The 19,835-nt window shown below is 54.3% G+C and overlaps 1 protein-coding gene across 1 annotated transcript in view; it reads left to right on the top strand.

Annotated features, from left to right (window-relative positions):
• LOC115651981 (V-type proton ATPase subunit B-like) overlaps positions 1–19,621 on the top strand; it is a 20,176-nt gene extending 555 nt beyond the window's left edge. The window contains exons 2-10 of the mRNA XM_030563385.1: positions 223–362; positions 10,079–10,180; positions 11,264–11,361; positions 12,818–12,941; positions 15,248–15,398; positions 16,776–16,858; positions 17,312–17,416; positions 17,859–17,988; positions 18,755–19,621. Coding sequence (XP_030419245.1) covers positions 223–362; positions 10,079–10,180; positions 11,264–11,361; positions 12,818–12,941; positions 15,248–15,398; positions 16,776–16,858; positions 17,312–17,416; positions 17,859–17,988; positions 18,755–18,921 — 1,100 coding nt within the window. The 3' untranslated portion in view covers positions 18,922–19,621. The remainder of the gene's footprint in view (positions 1–222; positions 363–10,078; positions 10,181–11,263; positions 11,362–12,817; positions 12,942–15,247; positions 15,399–16,775; positions 16,859–17,311; positions 17,417–17,858; positions 17,989–18,754) is intronic.
• The last annotated feature ends 214 nt before the right edge of the window (positions 19,622–19,835 follow it).

Below are 19,835 nucleotides of genomic sequence, written 5' to 3' on the forward strand. Positions count from 1 at the left end.
AGGTCAGCAGACCCAGAACAACACTCAGCTTTCTGGGCCCTTCTCTCTCTCTCTCTATTTGGACTATTTTCCCCCTCTATGTGAGGTTTTTGTATTTTTCATATCTAACAGTTCATTTCCCTATCCCCACAAAACCATCCAGGTCTCTTAAGTGATCCTACAATAACAAATCAGGTCCACGAGTGTCCAATGCAATAACCCCTTCCTGCCTTCTTGCTTCAGGTCAGCCTATCAACCCGCATGGTCGCATATACCCTGAGGAGATGATCCAGACTGGCATCTCGCCCATCGACGTCATGAACAGCATCGCCAGGGGGCAGAAGATCCCCATCTTCTCTGCTGCTGGACTTCCTCACAATGAGGTAGGACCACGTCTTTCTGCCCATCCCTCCCTGTCCCCTTCTGCAGCAGGGGCGGTCAGGACACATGGGGCGAGGGCACACCCGTCGCTACTTTATGTTAACATAGACGTGCTGGATGTTGGGTTCTCGTGGCATTGCAAGTGCTGGGACCACCGGGCCCCCGGTAACCATGGATGTTTCTTGCAGAGAGGGGTGGCTGGCCCGCGGATTGGTAATGGTGGTCACAGTTTGAACCCCCTGTTCCTAGCTGGCCCAGTTCACCCTTCCCAACAGCTGTTCTTCATTGGCTGGCTGTGAGATGCACCTCAAAGCCTCCTTTGCCAGCAGGCCAGCCCAAGAACCCCCCAGCACCGCTGAATCCCACTCCACCCCCAGACTGGCAGCCTCAACAGGGATGCCAAAAACTGGGTGGGCCCTGAAGAGTGAACAAGACCTTAGACAAGGTACTTCTGAGTCAGAGTTGAGACTCCGGGCAGAGCCGTGTGTGTGTGAGAAGCCTGCCCTGGCTCTGCCTTGTGTGCTGCCTGCCCTATGTGGCACCTGGTTTCAGGCCCAGACTGTCACCCTGACACCATCTACAATCCATCCATTCATATTGCTGCTCTGCAGCAGGTTCTGCAGGCAGGGCACTGCCTGGCACTCAGGAGACCTCGGTTCTAGGTCCAGCTCCGACCTGCCAGGTGACATCCAGCAAGTGGCTTCCCCTTCCACCCTTGTCTTTTCTAGAATCATAGAATATCAGGGTTGGAAGGGACCTCAGAAGATCATCTAGTCCCACCCCCTGCTCAAAGCAGGACCAATTCCCAACTAAATCATTCCAGCCAGGGCTTTGTCAAGCCGGGCCTTAAAAACCTCTAAGGAAGGAGATCCCACCACCTCCCTAGGTAACCCATTCCAATGCTTCACCACCCTCCTAGTGAAAAAGTTTTTCCTAATATCCAGCCTAAACCTCCCCCACTGCAACTTGAGACCATTGCTCCTTGTTCTGTCATCTGGTAGCACTGAGAACAGCCGAGCTCCATTCAGTCAGGGAACAGAGCCACACCATGTGACCCAGCTGGGCCTCCACACACTACTAGCAAGAAACAGCGAAAGCTCAGAAGAAACATTTTGTAAGCGTTGCACTGGCTGAAGGCCTGTGGTCCGAATGGTTCAGCAAGTCTTTAGGAAGAACAGGTGTGATTGCAGGAATTATTCCCCAAACAGTTTCGGGCTCAGTACTCAGTGACTAATCTCTGCAATGGACAGTTTGACCAGCTGTAAAAAACACAGTGTTTTCCTAAGGGAAGGCCTATGTAAGCAAGATACATCAGGAATTTTGGATTCAGTGACCTACTCTGTGGGCAAGCCACTTCCCTGCTCTGTACCTCCGTTTCCCCAACTGTAAAATGGGGTTAATGCTACCACACCTACTTTTATGAAACACCTTGAGGTGATAATAATATATAACAAATGGAAGAAAGGGGAAGTTGACAACAATCTATCAGTCAGAAGCTAGGACGTATGAAAATTGATAAGGGAGGCACAGAGAAATCTATGGCCAGCAGAGTTAGGAACAACAAGAAGGAGTTTTAAAAGTATATTAGGGACAAAAAAACCACATGTAAAAAGTAGGATTATCAATAATAATATTGAAAAGGCAGACGTGTCCAAAATATTTCTGTTCTGCATTTGGAAAAAACAGATGATGTGATCTCATTATATGATGATGATAACTCTCTTTCCATTCCACTGGTATATCAGGAGGCTGTTACACAGCAGCTACTAAAGTCAGACACTTTTAAATCAGAAGGTTAGGATAATTTACATCCAAGAGTTTTAAAAGAGCTGGCTGAGGAGATCACTGGACCATTAATGTTCATTTTCAGTAAGTGTTGGAACAGTGGAGAACTTTCAAAAGCTAATGTGGTGCCAATATTTTAACAGGGTAAACAGGCTGACTCAGATAATTCAAGGCCTATCAGCCTGACATCAATCCTAGGCAAAATAATGGAGTAGCTGATATGGGACTCAATAAAAAATTAAAAGAGAGTAATATAATGAATGTCAATCAACATGGGTTTATGGGAAATAGATCCTATCAAACTAACTTGATATCTGTATTTGATTATATTACAAGTTTGGTTGATAAAGGTAACAGTTCTGACATTATGCACTTAGACTTCTGTAAGGCGCTTGACTTGGTACTGCACAACATTCTGATTAAATAAACTAGAATGATATAAAATGAACATGGCGCTTGTGAAATGGATTAAAAGCCAGCTAACGGAGAGGACTCAAAATATAACTGTAACGGGGAATCATCATCAAGCAGGTGTGTTTCTAGTGAGATCCCACAGTGATCTAGGCTACACCATTTTAAAACATTTTTATCAAGTGAGAAGAAAACATAAAATCATCACTCGTAAAGTTTGCAGATGACACAAAAATTGGGGTAGTGGGAAATAATGAAGAGGAGAGATCAGTGAGTAATACAGAGCAATTTGGATTGTTTGGTAAACTGGGCACAGGTAATGATATGCATTTTAATACAGCTACATGCAGAAGAATGGCCATATTGGGTAAGACCAATAGTCCAGTATCCAGGCTTCAGACAGTGATCAATGCCAAATGCTTCAGAGAGAATGAACAGAACAAGGCAATTAGTGAATGATCCATCCCCTGTTGTCCACTCCCAGCTTCTGCAGTCAGAAGTTAGGGACAGCCAGAGCATTGGGTTGTACCTCAGACAATCTTGACTAATAGCCACTGCTGGACCTATCCTCCAGGAATTTATCTAATTCTTTTTGAGCCCAGTTATAGCTTTGGCCTTCACAACATCCCCTGGCTAGGAGTTTCCACAGGGTGACTACATTGTGTGAAGATATACGTCCTTATGATCGTTTTAAACCTGTTGCCTGTTCATTTCATTGGGTGACCCCTGGTTCCTACAAATATATACCTCTAGGAACAAATAATTTAGGCTATACTTACATGATGGGGACTCTATCCTGGGAAGCAGTGACTTAGAACAAGATTTGGGCATCATGGTGAATAATCAGCTGAACAGGACTCCCAGTGTGATGCTGAGGCCACAGGGGCTAATGTGATCCTGGGATGCATAAATGAGAATCTTGAGTAAAGAGGTTATTTGGCACTAGTGTAACAACTGCTGGAATCCTGTGTCCCGGTCTGGTGCCCACAGTTCAAGAAGGAGTGGATAAATTGGAAAGGTTCAGAGAAGAGCCGCGAGAATGATGAAAGGATCAGAAAACTGCCTGATAGTGATGGGCCCACGGAGCTCAGTCTGTTTAGTGGAAACAAAGAGAAGGTTAGAGGTGGAGTGATCACAGTCTATAAATGCCTACATGGGGAACAAATATTTGATAATTGTCTCTTTCAGTCTAGCAGACAAAGGTCTGACACGATCCGGCGGCTGGAAGCTGAAGCTCGGCACATTCAGACGGGCGGTAAGGCGTGCATTTTGAACAGGAGAGTAATTAACCATGGAACAATGTACCAGGTGCTGTGGTGGACTATCCGTCGCTGGCAAATTTTAAATCAAGACTGGCAGTTTGTCTAAAAGATCGGCTCTAGGGATTATTGTGGGGCCGGTCTCTGGCCTGGGCTAGGCAGGAGGTCGACTAGATGATCACGATGGTCCCTTCTGGCCTTGGGATCTGTGAGATTCCACAAGGAAGATGAAAGATGTTGTTTTGTTTGTATCTTAGCCTGGCCAAAAGAAGGCTGCGGGGGATATGCTTGCTCTATATAATATATCAGGGGGGGTTAACGTTAGGGAGGGAGAGGAATTATTTAAGTTTAGTTCTAATGTAGGCACGAGACGAATGGGTACAACTGGATATTAGGAAGTTTAGACTTGAAGTTAGACGAAGTTTCTAAACCATTAGGGGAGTGAAGTTTTGGAACAGCCTTCCGAGGGAAGTAGTGGGGGGCAAAAGACTTATCTGGCTTCAAGACTAAGCTTGATAAGTGTATGGAGGGGATGTTATGATAGGATAGTTTAATTTGGGCAATTGATCTTGGATTATCAACAGATAAGTCTGCTCAATGGTCTGCGGGGAGATGTTGGATGGGATGGGAACTGAGTGACTGCAGAGAATTCCTTCTTGGGTGCTGGCTGGTGAGTTTGCCCACATGCTCAGGGTTTAGCTGATCGCCATATTTGGGGTCGGGAAGGAATTTTCCTCCAGGGCAGATTGGCAGGGGCCCTGGAGGTTTTTCGCCTTCCTCTGCCAGCGTGGGGCATGGGTCGCTTGCTGGTGGATTCTCTGCAGTTTGAGGTCTTCAAACCAGTTTTGAGGATTTCAATAACTCAGTCCTGGATTAGGGGTTGTATAAAGTGGATGGGTAGGGTTCTGTGGCCTGCCTTGTGCAGGAGGTCAGACTAGATGATCATATTGGTCCCTTCTGACCTATGAGTCTATGAGTCTATGAGTATCTCTCTGCACCTCCGGCACCAGTGCCCGCACTCATCGACCAATCTCTAAAAAACAGACCTGGTTTGGAAGGGCAGGGTCTCCTCAGCCCTGTGTGCTGAGCCCAGCAAGGCCATCAAAGCCAGTGAGAGCCGAAGCCGGGCTGCGCTAGAAATGGCAAGTGAAGTTGGTGCTGAAATGCCAAGCTGCATCAGCCCCGGTCATAACCACTCGGTCGTGAACTTTGATGAACTCGAAATATCAGGTTGATCTATAAATGCAACTGGTGCTGCTGCTTTGGCAACGAACCAGAGATTCGCAGCCCAAGAGGTAATCAACCAACTTCCTCCTCTGACAACAGCCGCAAACGCCAGCCAGAGCACGAAACAGTGATGCAATCGGATGGAAAACTTGGCCTGACAGATCGGGAGTGACAGACGAAAGTTAATATAATAAAGTCAGGGCCCAGTGCAATGGATGCTGCGGCAGCACAAGCCAGAGGTGGGGAGGGATCCAGGAGCAGAGCCGGCCAATAAAGGAGGGCAGGGAAATAGCCTCTGGCTCAGCCCCTCTTTTTTGGGGATCGGGGGGCGCTAGTAGGCCTGGGTCCCTGTTTTAAAGCCAGGCCTCCAACTGGTCCTACCATGATTCTGAAGCGGATTGAAAGGCAGAGTTAGTGGAGCAGATGCCCATGGTAGGTACTTACAGGAAGGATCAGATTAGAGCACGAACTCTCATTACAGGGAGAGAGTTATAGGTCCTTCCCCACCCGCCATAACTGCCCTCTGCCCCCCATCCTCCATCACTTCCCTCTGCCTTCCCGCCCACGTCCATCCTCCATCACTTCCCCCTGCCTTCCTCCAACCCTTCATCCGCCATCACTGCCCCCTCCCTTCCCCCCAACCCCCCTCCTCCATCACTTCCCCCTGCCTTCCTCCAACCCTTCATCCGCCATCACTGCCCCCTCCCTTCCCCCCAACCCCCCTCCTCCATCACTTCCCCCTGCCTTCCTCAACCCTTCATCCGCCATCACTGCCCCCTCCCTTCCCCCCAACCCCCCTCCTCCATCACTTCCCCCTGCCTTCCTCCAACCCTTCATCCGCCATCACTGGCCCCCTCCCTTCCCCCCAACCCCCCTCCTCCATCACTGCCGCCCGCCTTCCCCACACCCTCCATCCTCCATCACTGCCCCCTAACTTCCCCTCACACACCACCCAGTTCCCAACAAGGTCCCACCGCATTAGCAGAACAAGTATTATCAACCCGGTGCCGGGCACTGGCGAAGCTGCCGGCTGTCTGATGGGAAAGCAGCCCCTGAGCCCTGGCCTGGACAAGGGCAGTGAGTGCAGATCAGCCAGCCAGCTCGGTAGGGAGCGCCCTCCCTCCGTAATACACCTAATAGCAACAAAACTGTACAGCACCTGGTGTGTTGGGAACAGCACAGCCAGGTCTGAGCAGGGCTCTCCCCTCCTGCGTCACCGGCTCCCCAAGCTTTTCAGCTCGTGTTTCTAGCTGGAGCTCCTGCCATTTTGGTACCAGCTGTTTAAATGCAGGCCGCAAGAGATGGGACAGGCCATGTAACTATACTCTTCTAGAGGCCAAGGCAGGCTCCTCCCTCTCATAAACAGATAGTTAAGGGTTAATGTCTCTTTTACCTGTAATGGGTTAACAAACAGGGAACCAAACACCTGACCAAGAGACCAATCAGGAGACAAGATACTTTCAAATCTCGGTGGAGGGAAGCCTTTGGTTGTGTTTTTTGGGTTTGGCTTTGTTCTCTCTGGGATCTGAGAGTGACTGGAAGTACTACAGGCTCTAATTTTCTATTCAAGTAGTAAGTGCAAGTAGAAAAGCGGTTTAGTCTTTTTAATTGGTTTTCTTTATTTGCAAATGTGTATCTGGCTGGTAGAGGTCTAATGTGTATTGGCTGGAAGTATTTTAAAATTGTATTTCTGCTGAAGGAGGCTTTTCCTCCAGTTTCTAGAAGCTGACAGACCCTGTAATATTCCATCTTGAATTTACAGTGATTTCTTTATTCTTTTTTGTTAAAAAAAAGCAAAACTTTTAATAAAAGAAAAAAAGAATAAAGAAAATCACTGTAAATTCAAGATGGAATATTACAGGGTCTGTCAGCTTCTAGAAACTGGAGAAAAAGCCTCCTCTAGCAGAAATACAATTTAAAATACTTCCAGCCAAATACACATTAGACCTCTACCAGCCAGACACACATTTGCATATCAAAGGGTTTTCTTTGTTTTAATTTAAACGTGAAAGATTAGGTAGAAGAAGTTAAAAAAGGCACTGTTGCTAGGCAACCCCAGCAGGCAGCAGAGGAACAGCAGTTCAGGCAGTAAACACCAGAGGGCACCCCAACACAAGAAAGCAGGAACTATGACTACCAAGGACCTGAAACAGGAACTGCAAGATTGGATGCAGAAGAACACCTCAGAGACACCGACCACAAGCAAGACATGGAAAGAAAACAAAAAGAAATAGAAATAAGAGAAAAAGAGGTGGAGCTGAGAAAAAGAGAAGAAAAATCAAAGGGGAAGCCTACAAAAGAGAACAAGCAGCCAAAGACGTGGACCACAAAAGAAAATAGAGCTCCAAAGGAAGGCACACCAGCAGGCCATGGAATTAGAACAGGCTAAGCAACAGAACACAGCCAATCCTAACAACACTTTGCCAGTTGTTATTCCACATCCCAAAAAATTTCCCACCTACAAGGCAGGTGATGAACACTGAAGCCTTCTTAGAAAATTTTGAGAGGACCTGCCATGGATACAGCATCTCTGAAGACCAGTACATGATAGAGCTTAGGCCACTGCTCAGTGGACCCTTAGCAGAGGTGGCGGCTAAATGCCTAAGGAGAACATGAACGATTATAACTTTTTCAAACCAAGGCCAGATACAGAATGGGGATAACACCTGAGCATGCCTGTCGGCAGTTCAGAGCCCTAAAATGGAAAACAGATATGTCATTCCCCCGACACACCTACCACATTGCAAAGAATTATGAGGCCTGGCTATCAGGAACCCAGGTTAACAACATGGACGAGCTGCACCTCCTGATACAAATGGAGCAGTTCTTAGATGGTGTTCCTGAGGAAATAGAGAGGTACATCCTAGATGGGAAACCCAAAACGGTAACCGAGGCAGGGGAGATTGGAGCCAAATGGATGGAAGTGGCAGAAAAAAAAAAGCTACTGTCAAGGGGAGTGATACCTCAGGGGGCACACCGACATAAACCCTATAACCGAGGGCAGCATAAGACCCCACCTCAACCCAAGGAAAGCCCCAGACTACCTATTACCCCACCTCACCAGTCTCCAGTAACCCACCTCGGCCCAGTGACCAGTCAGCTGGACAATGCTTTAAATGTAATGAACTGGGACATATAAAAGCCAAACCCAAAAAACACAAACAAAGGCTTCCCTCCACCGAGATTTGAAAATATCTTGTCTCCTGATTGGTCCCCTGGTCAGGTGTTTGGTTCCCTGTTTGTTAACCCTTTACAGGTAAAAGAGACATTAACCCTTAACTATCTGTTTATGACACTCCCTAAGTCCATTCTCCAGGGCTTCATCCAGCATCGGTTTCAACAGCCCAACCATCTATTCCTCTTCTGCAGCCTACTAGATCTCACTAGGGAATGGCAGCATGAAGGCCACTAGCTCGGCTAATGCTAGGGATTGAGGACAGGCCCGTCCCAGCTGGAAGTTCGAGTTGAGCAGAAAACAAGGCTTCAGAGCTGGGGCTGCCGCAGACTCGTCCCCTCTATGGATCAGGCACAGAGGCAGACACTTGATCCCCACAGGCCTGTGGGATAATGATTATTATTGATGTTATTTATTATTTGTACTGCCTGCAAACCCTAATCATGGGCCAGGTCCTCGCTGCGCCAGGTGCTGGACAAACACAGAAGAAAATGTTAGTCACTGCCCTGAAGAGCTCACAGTGTAAGACAAGAGACAACAGACGGATACAGAGAGATGGTGGCATACAAGGAAACAATCACAGAATCACAGGACTGGAAGGGCTCTCGAGAGGTTTCTAGTCCAGTCCCCTGCACTCATGGCAGGACTAAGGATTATCTACAGCCTCCCTGACAGGGGTTTGTTTAACTTGTTTTTAAAAACCTTCAGTGACCGAGATTCCACAACCTCCCTAGGCAATTTATTCCAGTGCTTAACCACCCTGACTGGAAGTTTTTCATGTCCTACATAAACTGCCCTTGCTTCAGTTTAAGCCCATTGCTTCTTGCCCTATCCTCAGAAGCAGTATTAGCCAGCAGGAAGGCCGGGGTCCCGTTTTTTATAGGATTTGCTGCAAAGGAGCATTTTGGGGTGGGGGGGGAGGAAGAAGAGGAGGTGGTTCGGGGCTGTTTACCAGGAACTCCTCCCCAACACGTGGGGCAGCAGGGGAGGAAGCACCAAAGGACTTGTCTGAAAATGTAACAAGTGGGTGCTGGTGATAGACATCAGGAGCCGTTTGGAGATGAGCTTCGACATCTCCATAGTGAGCGAGAGGTGATAGGAAAGGTGGGGATTGGCCAGGTGAGGCCTTGACGGTGAAAACAAGCAGCTGGTGTTGAATGCTAGAGAAGGGGGAGGCAAAGAGAGGGATGACGTGGTCAAGTGCCAGGCTAGGAAAACCACCTTTGCCGCCATCCTTAGCGTGGAGCTGAGAAGGGCCAGGCTGCCATTGTCCAGGCCAGAGAGAAGGCTGCTGCAGCAATCAAGAGACGCCTGGTGATGGGCGTTCTGGCTGTGCGGAGGGACAAGAACAGCCATATCGTAGAGACACGGCACAGGCAGAATCAGCAAGGGTTAAACGTAGCTGGAGGTGGGGACCTAGAGAGATGGCCGAGCCAAAGAGGCCGCCCGATTCTGCACCTGAGTGACAGGCAGGACGGTGGTGGTGGTGTCCACGATGCTGGAGAACGGCAGTGCTTAGGAGAAGATTAGGATTCAGCCTCCATTTTCCTTTCCTTAGCAACATCCCATGACTCAGTCCTCTCCTGTTACTCCCTCAAATACTCCCAGAGGCAGTTTCCATGTTCCCCCTGGCTCTGTATTTGCTGTGGTTTGACCAAGCTTCAGTCTCTGTCAGCCAAATTCTTTGCTGGCATAACGCGGCTGGCTTCCGTGGAGTCATGCCAGTGTGCAGTTTGGCCCCCCAGATCTGAGATGGGCCGGATCCAGAGCCCAAGTGAGCTGGCAGCCTGGGCATCGGGCTCTGAGGCCGGGCTGAGGTGCCCGTCTCTGGGTCTGAGCCCTGTGTCTCTCCCCTCCGCAGATCGCCGCACAGATCTGTAGACAGGCCGGCCTGGTGAAAAAGTCCAAGGACGTGATGGACTATCACGAAGAGAACTTCGCCATCGTCTTTGCAGCCATGGGAGTGAGTCCAACCGGGGGCTGGTGGGGATGGCGCAGGCCTCCCACCTCCGTGCAGGGCCTTGCTTCAGGCAGCAGGTCCCGGGGCGGAGGGCTGGGGACAGCATCAGGAAGCACAGGCTGCTGGGAGGGCGCCTCACCAGCTGGGCCCCTTGCAGCCCCATGCAGCAAGGCTCTGAGGGTGCCCTGGACTAGGGGTTTGGGTCAAACCCAGAGCCAGGTGTCCAGACCTTGGCTGGGGATCTGGGGGTCACAGTCATCGTGCTGCGGCTGGGTTCGGGGACAAATCTGGGAAGCTCGGGCTCAGGGCTGAGGCTGGCGCTGAGCTTTGGGATCAGCCAGGGGCCTTGGTCAGGGGCATCCCTGCGGACCAGGGTTTGGGGCTGAGCCCTAGCCAGCGGGTTTGGGGACAGCACAGCCACTGGGGGATCAGCACGAGAGTGGGAGGATCCGACGTCCTGCCTTGGTCTCAGGGCCAAGGGCTTTGGGAACTGCTCCTGGGAGAGGCACGGCAGAGCGAGTGGTCAGTGGGGAAACAGGCTAAGCCCTGGAACTGCCTCCAGCCCCCCTCGGGCTGGGCCCGGGGACAGGGAGAATCCCCCCTGTAAAGAGCCGGGCGGTCGAGATCGGCAGCACTGTGCTCCCCCCTGGTGGACAGCTGTGTCCTTGCCACCTGCTCTGCTCCCTGGCCCCACACCACTCCCTGCCCCTGGCATCAGCTGCTTCCTCCAGAGACGGTGCCCGGCGACCCAGCGCCACACGGAGAGGTGCTCTGCAGCCAGGCCAGTGCCCTGAGGCACTCCGTGCCACAGCAGCCTGCCCCATCCTGGCAGGCCCTTGTGCTGCGTCCCCAGGGTGACATGGGCCCAGAGGAGTAAGAGCAGAAAGGAATGAAAAGATCCAAGTTATACTGAAGAGGCTGGGGTGGGAGCCAGAGACTGGTACTCAGGACACCTGGGTTCTAGTCCCTGCTCTGCCACTGACTCCCTGTGGGACTGTAGGTAAGTCCCTGGCCTCAGTTTCCCCATCTGAACAATGGAGACTGTTGTGTTGCTCAGCCCCGCCCCATTGTGGGTGTGATTGGCAGGTGAACATGGAAACTGCCCGCTTCTTCAAGTCGGACTTCGAGGAGAATGGGTCCATGGAGAACGTGTGCCTCTTCCTGAACCTCGCCAATGACCCCACGTGAGTACAGCCCCTGCCTGTCATCAAGGGAACTGCATCAGATCGGGCCCCATTAACCATAACACGCCCGGCCCCCTGCCTTTTGTTCTGCACGTGTGCAGCACCTAGCACAACAAGGTGCAGTCCATGGCTGGGGCGCCTGAACACTACCGTAATACACCTAATAGCAACAAAATTGTGCAGCGTCTGGTGCAACAGGGTTAGTCCATGGCTGGGCTCCTGGGCACTGCCGTAGTACACCTAATAGCAATAAAATTGTACAGCACCTAGCGCAATGGGGTGACGTCCATGGCTGGGCTCTTGGGCACTACCGTAATATACCTAATAGGAATTAAATCATACAGCGCCAAGCACGACGGGGTCCTGGTCTATGACAGGGTTGCCTGGGCCCTCTGATAATACAAATAATTAATGATACTGAAGACCTGGGCGGCCACAGGCATCCTTGTCTTGGCTCTGATCACCCTCACTGTGGTGTAAAGCTGGAGTAACCCTGTGGAAGTTGATGGAATTGTTCCGGTGTAAGTGAGAGGAGGGTCAGAGCCACAGGGTCTAGTTATCTCTGGAGTAATTCTACTGGGGTCAGTAGGCCCAATCCCCCATTGCATTATGGGCCCAAATGCCACTCTGAGGAGGAGCTCATCTCTTTGGGCGGCGCTCACACTCCTCTGCCATGGGGTGCATGCCACTTGGGTGCTACAGATTGGGCAGTCCTCCTCCTGCATCAGGAGGAAACCACCGGCAACTAGAAGGTGCCTCCACTCCTGCCGGGGGCACTAGTCCTGCTGAGGGGCCAATCTAGCATTGACTCCAATGGGAGCAGAGCCTCGGCTCCGCTTGACTCCAAGTAGAGTGGATGCTGCCCAGCCCCTTGCAGATTTCAAGCCCTTTCAATGCCCACCCCCGTGCCCCCTCCTCCCTTTGCTGGGTGGGGCAGCTAGGACATACTGCAGTGCGGCCTGGTGGCCAGTGGTGGAGAGAGAACGCAGCCAAGGGTTGGCTCACCCAGATCAGGGTCCCTGCCATGCTAGGGGATGGCCCAGTTCCTACTGAGAGTGTAACATATGGGCTGATATGTGTACACGGCTGCCCTCTGCTAGATAGACTCAGCACTGCTCCCCCACACGTCCTAGCCCAGCTGCGGCTCCTAGCAAGGGGAGCGTCATCTCCTAGCTCAGTGGGGTGGGGCTGGTTTTGCGGGGCAGGAGGTTCTGGGCTCGCTCTGCATGGCCCGCGGGTGTGTGCCGATGCTGTCTGTGGGCTTGGGGTGCTCACCACTGGAGGGTGGGGAACTCTGAGGTGAGCGAGAGTGGGGCCATCTGATCCCAGAGGGGATTGGCCCCCTGGTAACCTGGTATCTCAGGGGAATGGTGTGGCTGTGGTGAACGCGCTTTCAGGGGACGCTGCAGGATGCCATCCCAGACCAGCGTCCGCTAACGACCGTCTTCTCCCACAGGATTGAGCGCATCATCACCCCGCGCCTGGCGCTGACCACCGCCGAGTTCCTGGCCTACCAGTGCGAGAAGCATGTCCTGGTGATCCTGACCGACATGAGCTCCTACGCTGAGGCCCTGCGGGAGGTCAGTACGGAGACGCCTCCCATCCTGACGCCACAGCTGGACTCAGGCCCCAGCCTTCCCAAGAGCTGGAGGTGCCTGTGAATAGGCCGCACTGGGTCCCACTGCCCAGGGAGGGCTGGACTATCCCCAGGCGATCAGCTCCCAGCAACTCCCACTGAGGCAGGTGAACAAGCAGCGGGAGCAGCGGCCTTCATCTAACCCAGTCGTTTCCTTTGGGCTCCTAAATGAGAGACAAATGCTTTGGAGACTCTGCTCCAAACGGGAAATTCAGGGGTGATGTGACCAGGGGCGGTTCTAGGCATTTTACTGCCCCAAGCACAGCAGGCAGGCCGCCTTTGGCGGCTTGTCTGTAGGAGGTCCCCGGTCCCGCGAATTCAGCGGCAGCCTGCGGGAGGTCCGCCGAAGCCGCGGGACCAGCAGACTCTCCGCAGGCATGCCGCCGAAGGCAGCCTGCCTGCCACCCTCGTGGTGATCAGAAGAGCGACCCCCGCGGCTTGCCGCCCCAGGCACGCACTTGGCGTGCTGGTGCCTGGAACCTCCCCTCGATGTGACCCTGTTCCCCTGCCTGTGTCAGGCTCCTGTCCACTCCCTTCCAGCTGTCCCCATCCCCCTCCCAACACACATCGTCACCTACACCCGGGGGGGTGGGGGCTCGCAGGTTGGGGTGAATGTGGCCAACTCTCTCCCACAACCTTCTGGGACTCGCTTTCCTAGCTACGCTCCTTCCTTCCTTCTGGTTCTTTGGGCCTCACCCCCTGGCTGCACCCGGCATCCAACGGCCGCAGGGTAACGTGCATTGCAGGGGGCTGGGAAGGGGAAAGTGACTCCAGTCCACGCTTGCCTCTGTCCTGGGGCCACATTTGTATTTCCCATTGGGTGTCCTCCCTCGGGCCCTGAACCTGGAGATTGCTAATCTGAGCAAACCGCCTGGCTGGCAGCCCAGTGACCAGCCAGCGAGGGGTCCTAGGCAGTGCCAAGGGTTTTCGGAGGCATCGTGGCAAAGGCGAGTTTTCAGGAGGGGTTTGAAGGAGAACAGAGGTTGTTCTGGGGGTGTTGCTGGGGAGCTCCTCCCGAGCGCGAGGGATGGCAGGGGAGAAACGCAAAGGGACTGGTGTGAAAACTTGCCGGGTGGACGATTGGTGGCGCACGCCAATCGGAGCCGAGCGCCCGCAGTGTGATGGCAAAGGAGAGGTAATGGAGCCTCAGAAGTGAAGACAAACAGCTTGTGTGTGATGCGAAAGGTCGGGAGAGCAAAGCAAAGGGGGATGGGCTCAAAGCGGCTGGCTGGGAGACAGATCTTTGCAGCAGACCCTGAATGGGTCTGAGCAGGGCAAGATGGCGTTTGTCGAGGCTGGCAAGAAGGACACTGCACGTGGGGAGAGCCTGGGGGAGTTTTACAGTTTGGCTGCAGGAAAGGCAGAGTGAGATGCAGAGAGAATCAGCTGGGTTTATCTGTTCACACTAACAACCCTGGTCCAATAGCTCAATCAGTCGGGCCCTGTCCTGTTACAACTGGAGGCCCTGGGTTCAGTCCCCACGCAGTGACCCTGCTGGGGGCATCCCACCAATGGAATGGCCTGAATGTGGATTACACCGAGCCCCTGGGTCAGCGGGCTCCCTGTGGATAGGAGGCTTTTCAAAGCTCTGGCAGAGGTGTGACCCGCTGTCCTTTGAAACATCCATCTCCACTGGGAGGGCAGTTTCCCTTCCCCGGGGCGAGAGCTGAGCTTCAGGGGCTGGGTTTTATTTTGCTGGGGCATCTTCTTACTCCAGAGCCATTTATCTGACCCAGTAAAACAGCACTCAGCAATTCACATGCACCCAGCCCGGGTGAGCACTGGTGACCAGCCCTCTCCTGAGCGAACCTGGCGCTGGGAGAAGGGGCCAGCCCGCTGGATCGCAGTGGGAGGCGGGCAGCATGGGTTGTCCCTCAGGCAGAAAGAAACTGGGATGAAGTAAGCACAGGGAGAACCCAAAGGCAGGGCAGGAATGAGATCTGAGGTGCGGCAGGAGTGTGCCATGGGCAGAGAGCTGTGGAGGGGGCAGGTTCACCAGGCCTGGGGGCGGAATCGCGCAGGAGCGGCGCTGCTCAGTCACTGCCCCTCAGCCAGGATCCACCAGAGGGGGGCGTTGCACCTACAGAACAGCTGGGCAGGGGGAGCATCCTGCTCCGTATCACAGCCCCGGTGATGGGACCGAAGCTGGGACAGGTCCTCCCCACAGGGCCCCTCGGCAGATCCCAGGAGGGTGGGACCCACGACCACTGTCCTGCAGCAGTAACTCTTGCTCCTCGCTCTTCCCCTTAGGTGTCAGCAGCCAGGGAGGAGGTGCCAGGCCGCAGGGGCTTCCCTGGCTACATGTACACCGACCTGGCCACCATCTACGAGCGCGCTGGGCGCGTGGAGGGGAGGAACGGCTCCATCACGCAGATCCCCATTCTAACCATGCCCAACGACGGTGAGCGGCACAGGGCAAAGGGCACACAGCGGGCCAGCCCACGGCCCCCCCCAGCAGTCAGGCCACAGAGGGTACCGGGGGCATCAGCACGTTGCTCGGTGATTTGCTGCTGCTGCATTAGCAGCTGAGATCCCAACCGGTGGCCATGACTCACACCTGATGGCGGGAGGGATCTCAGCAGGCGGCTGTGCCTGCGCATCCAATGGGGAGGATCCCAGCAAGCTGCTGTGCTCCCATGCTCTCCCCCACGCTGATTTTGATCCCTGCAAAGATGTGGGGGTGTCGGACTCAGCTGGCCCCCCAGGGAGCAGGGCAAGAACCGGCCTCCTTCAGGACCCAAAACACCAGCTATGGGCTAATGACCACCAGCCTTCGCTTCGGCTAGCAGTGGTAGATCCTTTATCCTCTCCGTGGCCCAGCCACCAAAGGGCAGCACCGCTTACTGACTCCTGCACGCTGCACACAGGTCTCCCAGGGCCCTCTGGGGGACCCGGGCTGCTGCTGTTTCTGGTCCTTGAGCGTAGGAGAAGCAGGAAATGGAAAGAGGGAAGCTGCTGCCCAGGCATGACTTCTGCCCCTGCCTCTCAATTCCTTATCTGAGGTCCCACAAGTTCCCCTATTTGCAAGAATCATTCAGGCTGCGGCCCTCCCCGCCCCCAGCCGTCAGCATCCTGTCAGGAGGGAGGGGATGGTGGCCGAATGCGGCTCCGAAGACCTTTACGTGGGGGAGCGCCTTGGGGAGCTGCCAGAAGGTGGAGTGCTCCCTCTGCTCTGGGAGGAGACTCGTCAGGGGAGGATGGGTCTGCAGGGTGCCCCACGTGGGCTTTTCCTGGGATTGTGCCAGGGTGGTGTTCTCCCCTGAGCTGCAGCTCTGCCCCCCACAAACCCTGCGACCCTGGGACCAGCAGGAGGCCAGGCTGTTTGCACTGGTGCCCTGCGTCAGCACCGGGCCCCGATTCGGCTCCCTGATCACATGGTTTCATGGCAAGCACCAAATTGTCCATCAGTGGTAACATATCAGTCAACTGGGGGCTGAGCCGTCCAGTCAGGGTAAAGCACTGCCATGTGACTGGCATCTGTAACAATCCATCGGGAATGGAGACGGTCCAAGAGCTAATATTTGCGCCCGCTTCCCTACCTGCCAGGGCCGGAGTTCTGGCCAAGGGTGCTGGGTGGTCTTGTGGGTGGGGTAGTCCTGCCCTCTACCAGGGGGAGTGGGTGAGGGTCTGCCCAGGGCAATTTCCTCGGGCCGGGCATAGGCTGGCATCCAGGGCCTGGTGAAGTGAGCCACGCCAGCTGTCAGAGGGTGGGGTCCTTGCGGAGGGGGCCCTTGGCAGTCCTCACAGGCTACCATTGGCTCTGTCTTTTCCTTCTCAGACATCACCCACCCCATCCCTGACTTGACTGGCTTCATCACGGAAGGGCAGGTGTACGTGGACAGACAGCTCCATAACAGACAGGTTTGCCACCCCCCGAATCCAAGAGCTGCTCCTTCCGCCCCGTGTCTCGGGGTGGAGCAGAGGGCTCAGGCTCTGACCGCAGCCCGGGAAACCCACTGCCAAAGGGGCGACCCTAAGGCTGGAACCGCAGGGGTGCACAGAGCTGTGGCTTTGGGGGATCTGGGGTGCTGACTGGCTAGCGAGGGAGCACATGATAAAGAGAGGTGAGATCTACTGCCCAGGGCACAAACCTGGGTGCCAGGAACTCCACCCTTCTAATGCCAGCTGGCCACTGGCCGCTCCTGTGAGCCTGGGCGAATGGCTCGGCCGCTGTCCATAAAATGGGGCTCACAATCCCTATCTCCTGTCGGGGTTTCTTGTGGGGGGTTCACCAGCAGGTGTCCGTCCGGCACTTATCACAGCTGCCGTGCAGGGCGTGCTAAGGCCGTTGTGTTCGTGTGCTTTCTGCCACAGATCTACCCCCCCATAAACGTGCTGCCCTCCCTGTCCCGCCTGATGAAGTCGGCCATTGGGGAGGGCATGACTCGGAAGGACCATGGTGACGTGTCCAACCAGCTGGTAAGTGCAGCAATAGGAGGTAGGAATAATTTGCTTCGTCAGTCCCACTCACTGACGGATTCTCCATCCTGACCCCTCTCTCCTTCCCCTTCATATGGACAGCTAGAGGCTGCCCTCAGCCACACCAGCAGTGAACCGGGGTAAGTGCCCTGACGTCCCCAGAGAAGTATGGTTCAGTGGTTAGGGTGATAGCTTGGAACCCTCAGGTCAATTCCCTGCTCCGCCCCAGACTCCCAGCGTCCTGGGATCGGGTCTCTGCCTTGGTTCCTTACATGCAAATTGAAGATAACAGCCCTGCCTGGGGGATAATCTATCTTACATGGCGCCCAGAACTGTAGTATCTGGGCCCCTCGCAGTCTTCAGTGGATTTCTCGCCATGCACCCCTGTTGCGAGTTCTCCGGCACCCCATTTATCGGCCCATCTTTTCGGTCGCACCCCCAGTACGCCTGCTATGCCATAGGCAAGGATGTGCAGGCCATGAAGGCCGTGGTCGGGGAAGAGGCGCTGTCGGCTGACGACCTGCTGTACCTGGAGTTCCTGCAGAAGTTTGAGAAGCAGTTCATCGCCCAGGGTAAGGAGCCTGGCTTCCAGCTCCACGCATAGGCGCCCAGTGAGCAGGCAGAGCCCACGCGTCTGCAGCAGGGCGGGGAAGGGCACGGCTGAAGCAAGCCACTGTGTTTGCTACACAGGACGGGCTCGGTGTCCCCGCTTGCTGTGCCTTGGCTCGCAGGCAGGCCTGGCGGCCCAGTGCCCCCCTTCCGCAGAGAGTCCACAACCAAGTGGTGCTCATTGCAAAGACACCCGCAGTGGAGCCGACGTCAGGCTTTGCGGGCACAGCCTACGGCCAGCTCAGGACAGCAGGGCCTGAAAGCTCTCGTCATAAAAAATTGTGTAGCCCTAGTCTCCAGAATCCCATTCTCCAGCTTGTTCCAAGGCCCCAGGGCCCCCTGGCCATTTTCCAGTCTCTCCTGGGGCCTGGGGCCCTCTGGTTGTTCTCCAGCCTCTCCCAGGGGAGCCTGGCCGTTCTCCAGCTCCTCCTGGGGCCAGGGACTCCCTAGCCATTCTCTAGACCATCCTGGGGCTCCCTGGCCATTCTCCAGCCCCTCCCAGGGGCCTGGGTGTCCCTGGCCATTTTCTAGGACTTAGTGGGGCGTGAGGCTCTTTAGCCCTTTCAACCCTCCTGGTGCTCATGTATCTCTAGCCGTTCTCCAGACCAGCTTGGGGTGCGGGGGTCCATATTCATTTCTAGCCTCTCCTGGGGCCTTGTTTAGGTGTCCACCCTTGGGCCCCAGGTGTCTGCAACCAGTCTCCCAACATGCCTCTGTCCCACTTGCCAGGCCCCTACGACAACAGAACCATCTTCGAATCGCTGAACATTGGCTGGCAGCTGCTCCGTATCTTCCCGAAGGAGCTGCTAAAGCGGATCCCCGAGAGCATCCTGGCTGAGTACTACCCGCGGGAGGCCAAAGCACCAGGCCTGCAGCACCACGACACCGCCCTGTAACCGCCTGCTCCGCTGCGGGCCAGCCCCTCACTCAGAGCCTAGTTACCAGCTCCTGTCACCCCCTCTGGGCCCCACGGCGGGTGTATTTATGTAAAGGAACAGCCCCTAGTACAGATGGCTCTGCAGCTGGGTGGACTGCATGATATTTACACAGACGGCAGCTAGTGTACTGTCACAGAGTTGCTGTCCCAGCACACCCCCTTGTGGCTGGAGGTAGTGATGCCACAGATCTGCCTCAGTTTCCCCATGGCAATTTTTGGCCTGATCTGGCTGTAAAGGTGACTAGCCCTCTGGCCCAGCCACTGGAAAGCATTCCACTTCCTTTGGGGGTGTTGCTATTATTGGAAACCAAAGGTCTTTTCAGCCAACGAGGTCCAAATCAATACCTGAAAAGAGCCCTAGAGTGCCCCCCACCCCTGCCCTGGGGTGCCTGGGTCCCTCCCTCCCAGATCTCCTCCTTGTGCTTCTGGCTCCAGTCTTCCCAGCACGGCCACAGCCCCTGTCCCCGCTTGGCCTTAAGCCATAGCAAAGCCGCCTGTTGTACCGCACAGTCTTGCCAGACGTCCTTCTCATGGAGAGAGATCGCTTCCCACCACCTGCCCCAGGCCAGGAATCCTGGTTTGCACCCCCTGGCCTCAGCAACTCCAGGCCTGACCAGACATCGCTATTTACAATGTACCATGGGCTGGGACCCGCAACAGTGAGCAGCTAATTAACCTTCAGTAAAAAAAATGGGGCAAAAATCTGTCTCTGGCTCTTTAATTGTTTGGAAACGACTCCCAGCCTTTAGTGGGTGTTGAAAAAGCGCCATCCCACCCAGGCGGTCGGCTCTCACCAGCTAACCCTGCATCCCCACTTTCCAGCTGATCGCAGGTTTAACAACATCAAGTCTTAGCCCGAAGGCCGTGAAGCCA

This window comes from Gopherus evgoodei, chromosome 5, assembly GCF_007399415.2.
Source record: "Gopherus evgoodei ecotype Sinaloan lineage chromosome 5, rGopEvg1_v1.p, whole genome shotgun sequence".
In the NCBI taxonomy this organism is placed as follows: Eukaryota; Metazoa; Chordata; order Testudines; family Testudinidae; genus Gopherus; species Gopherus evgoodei.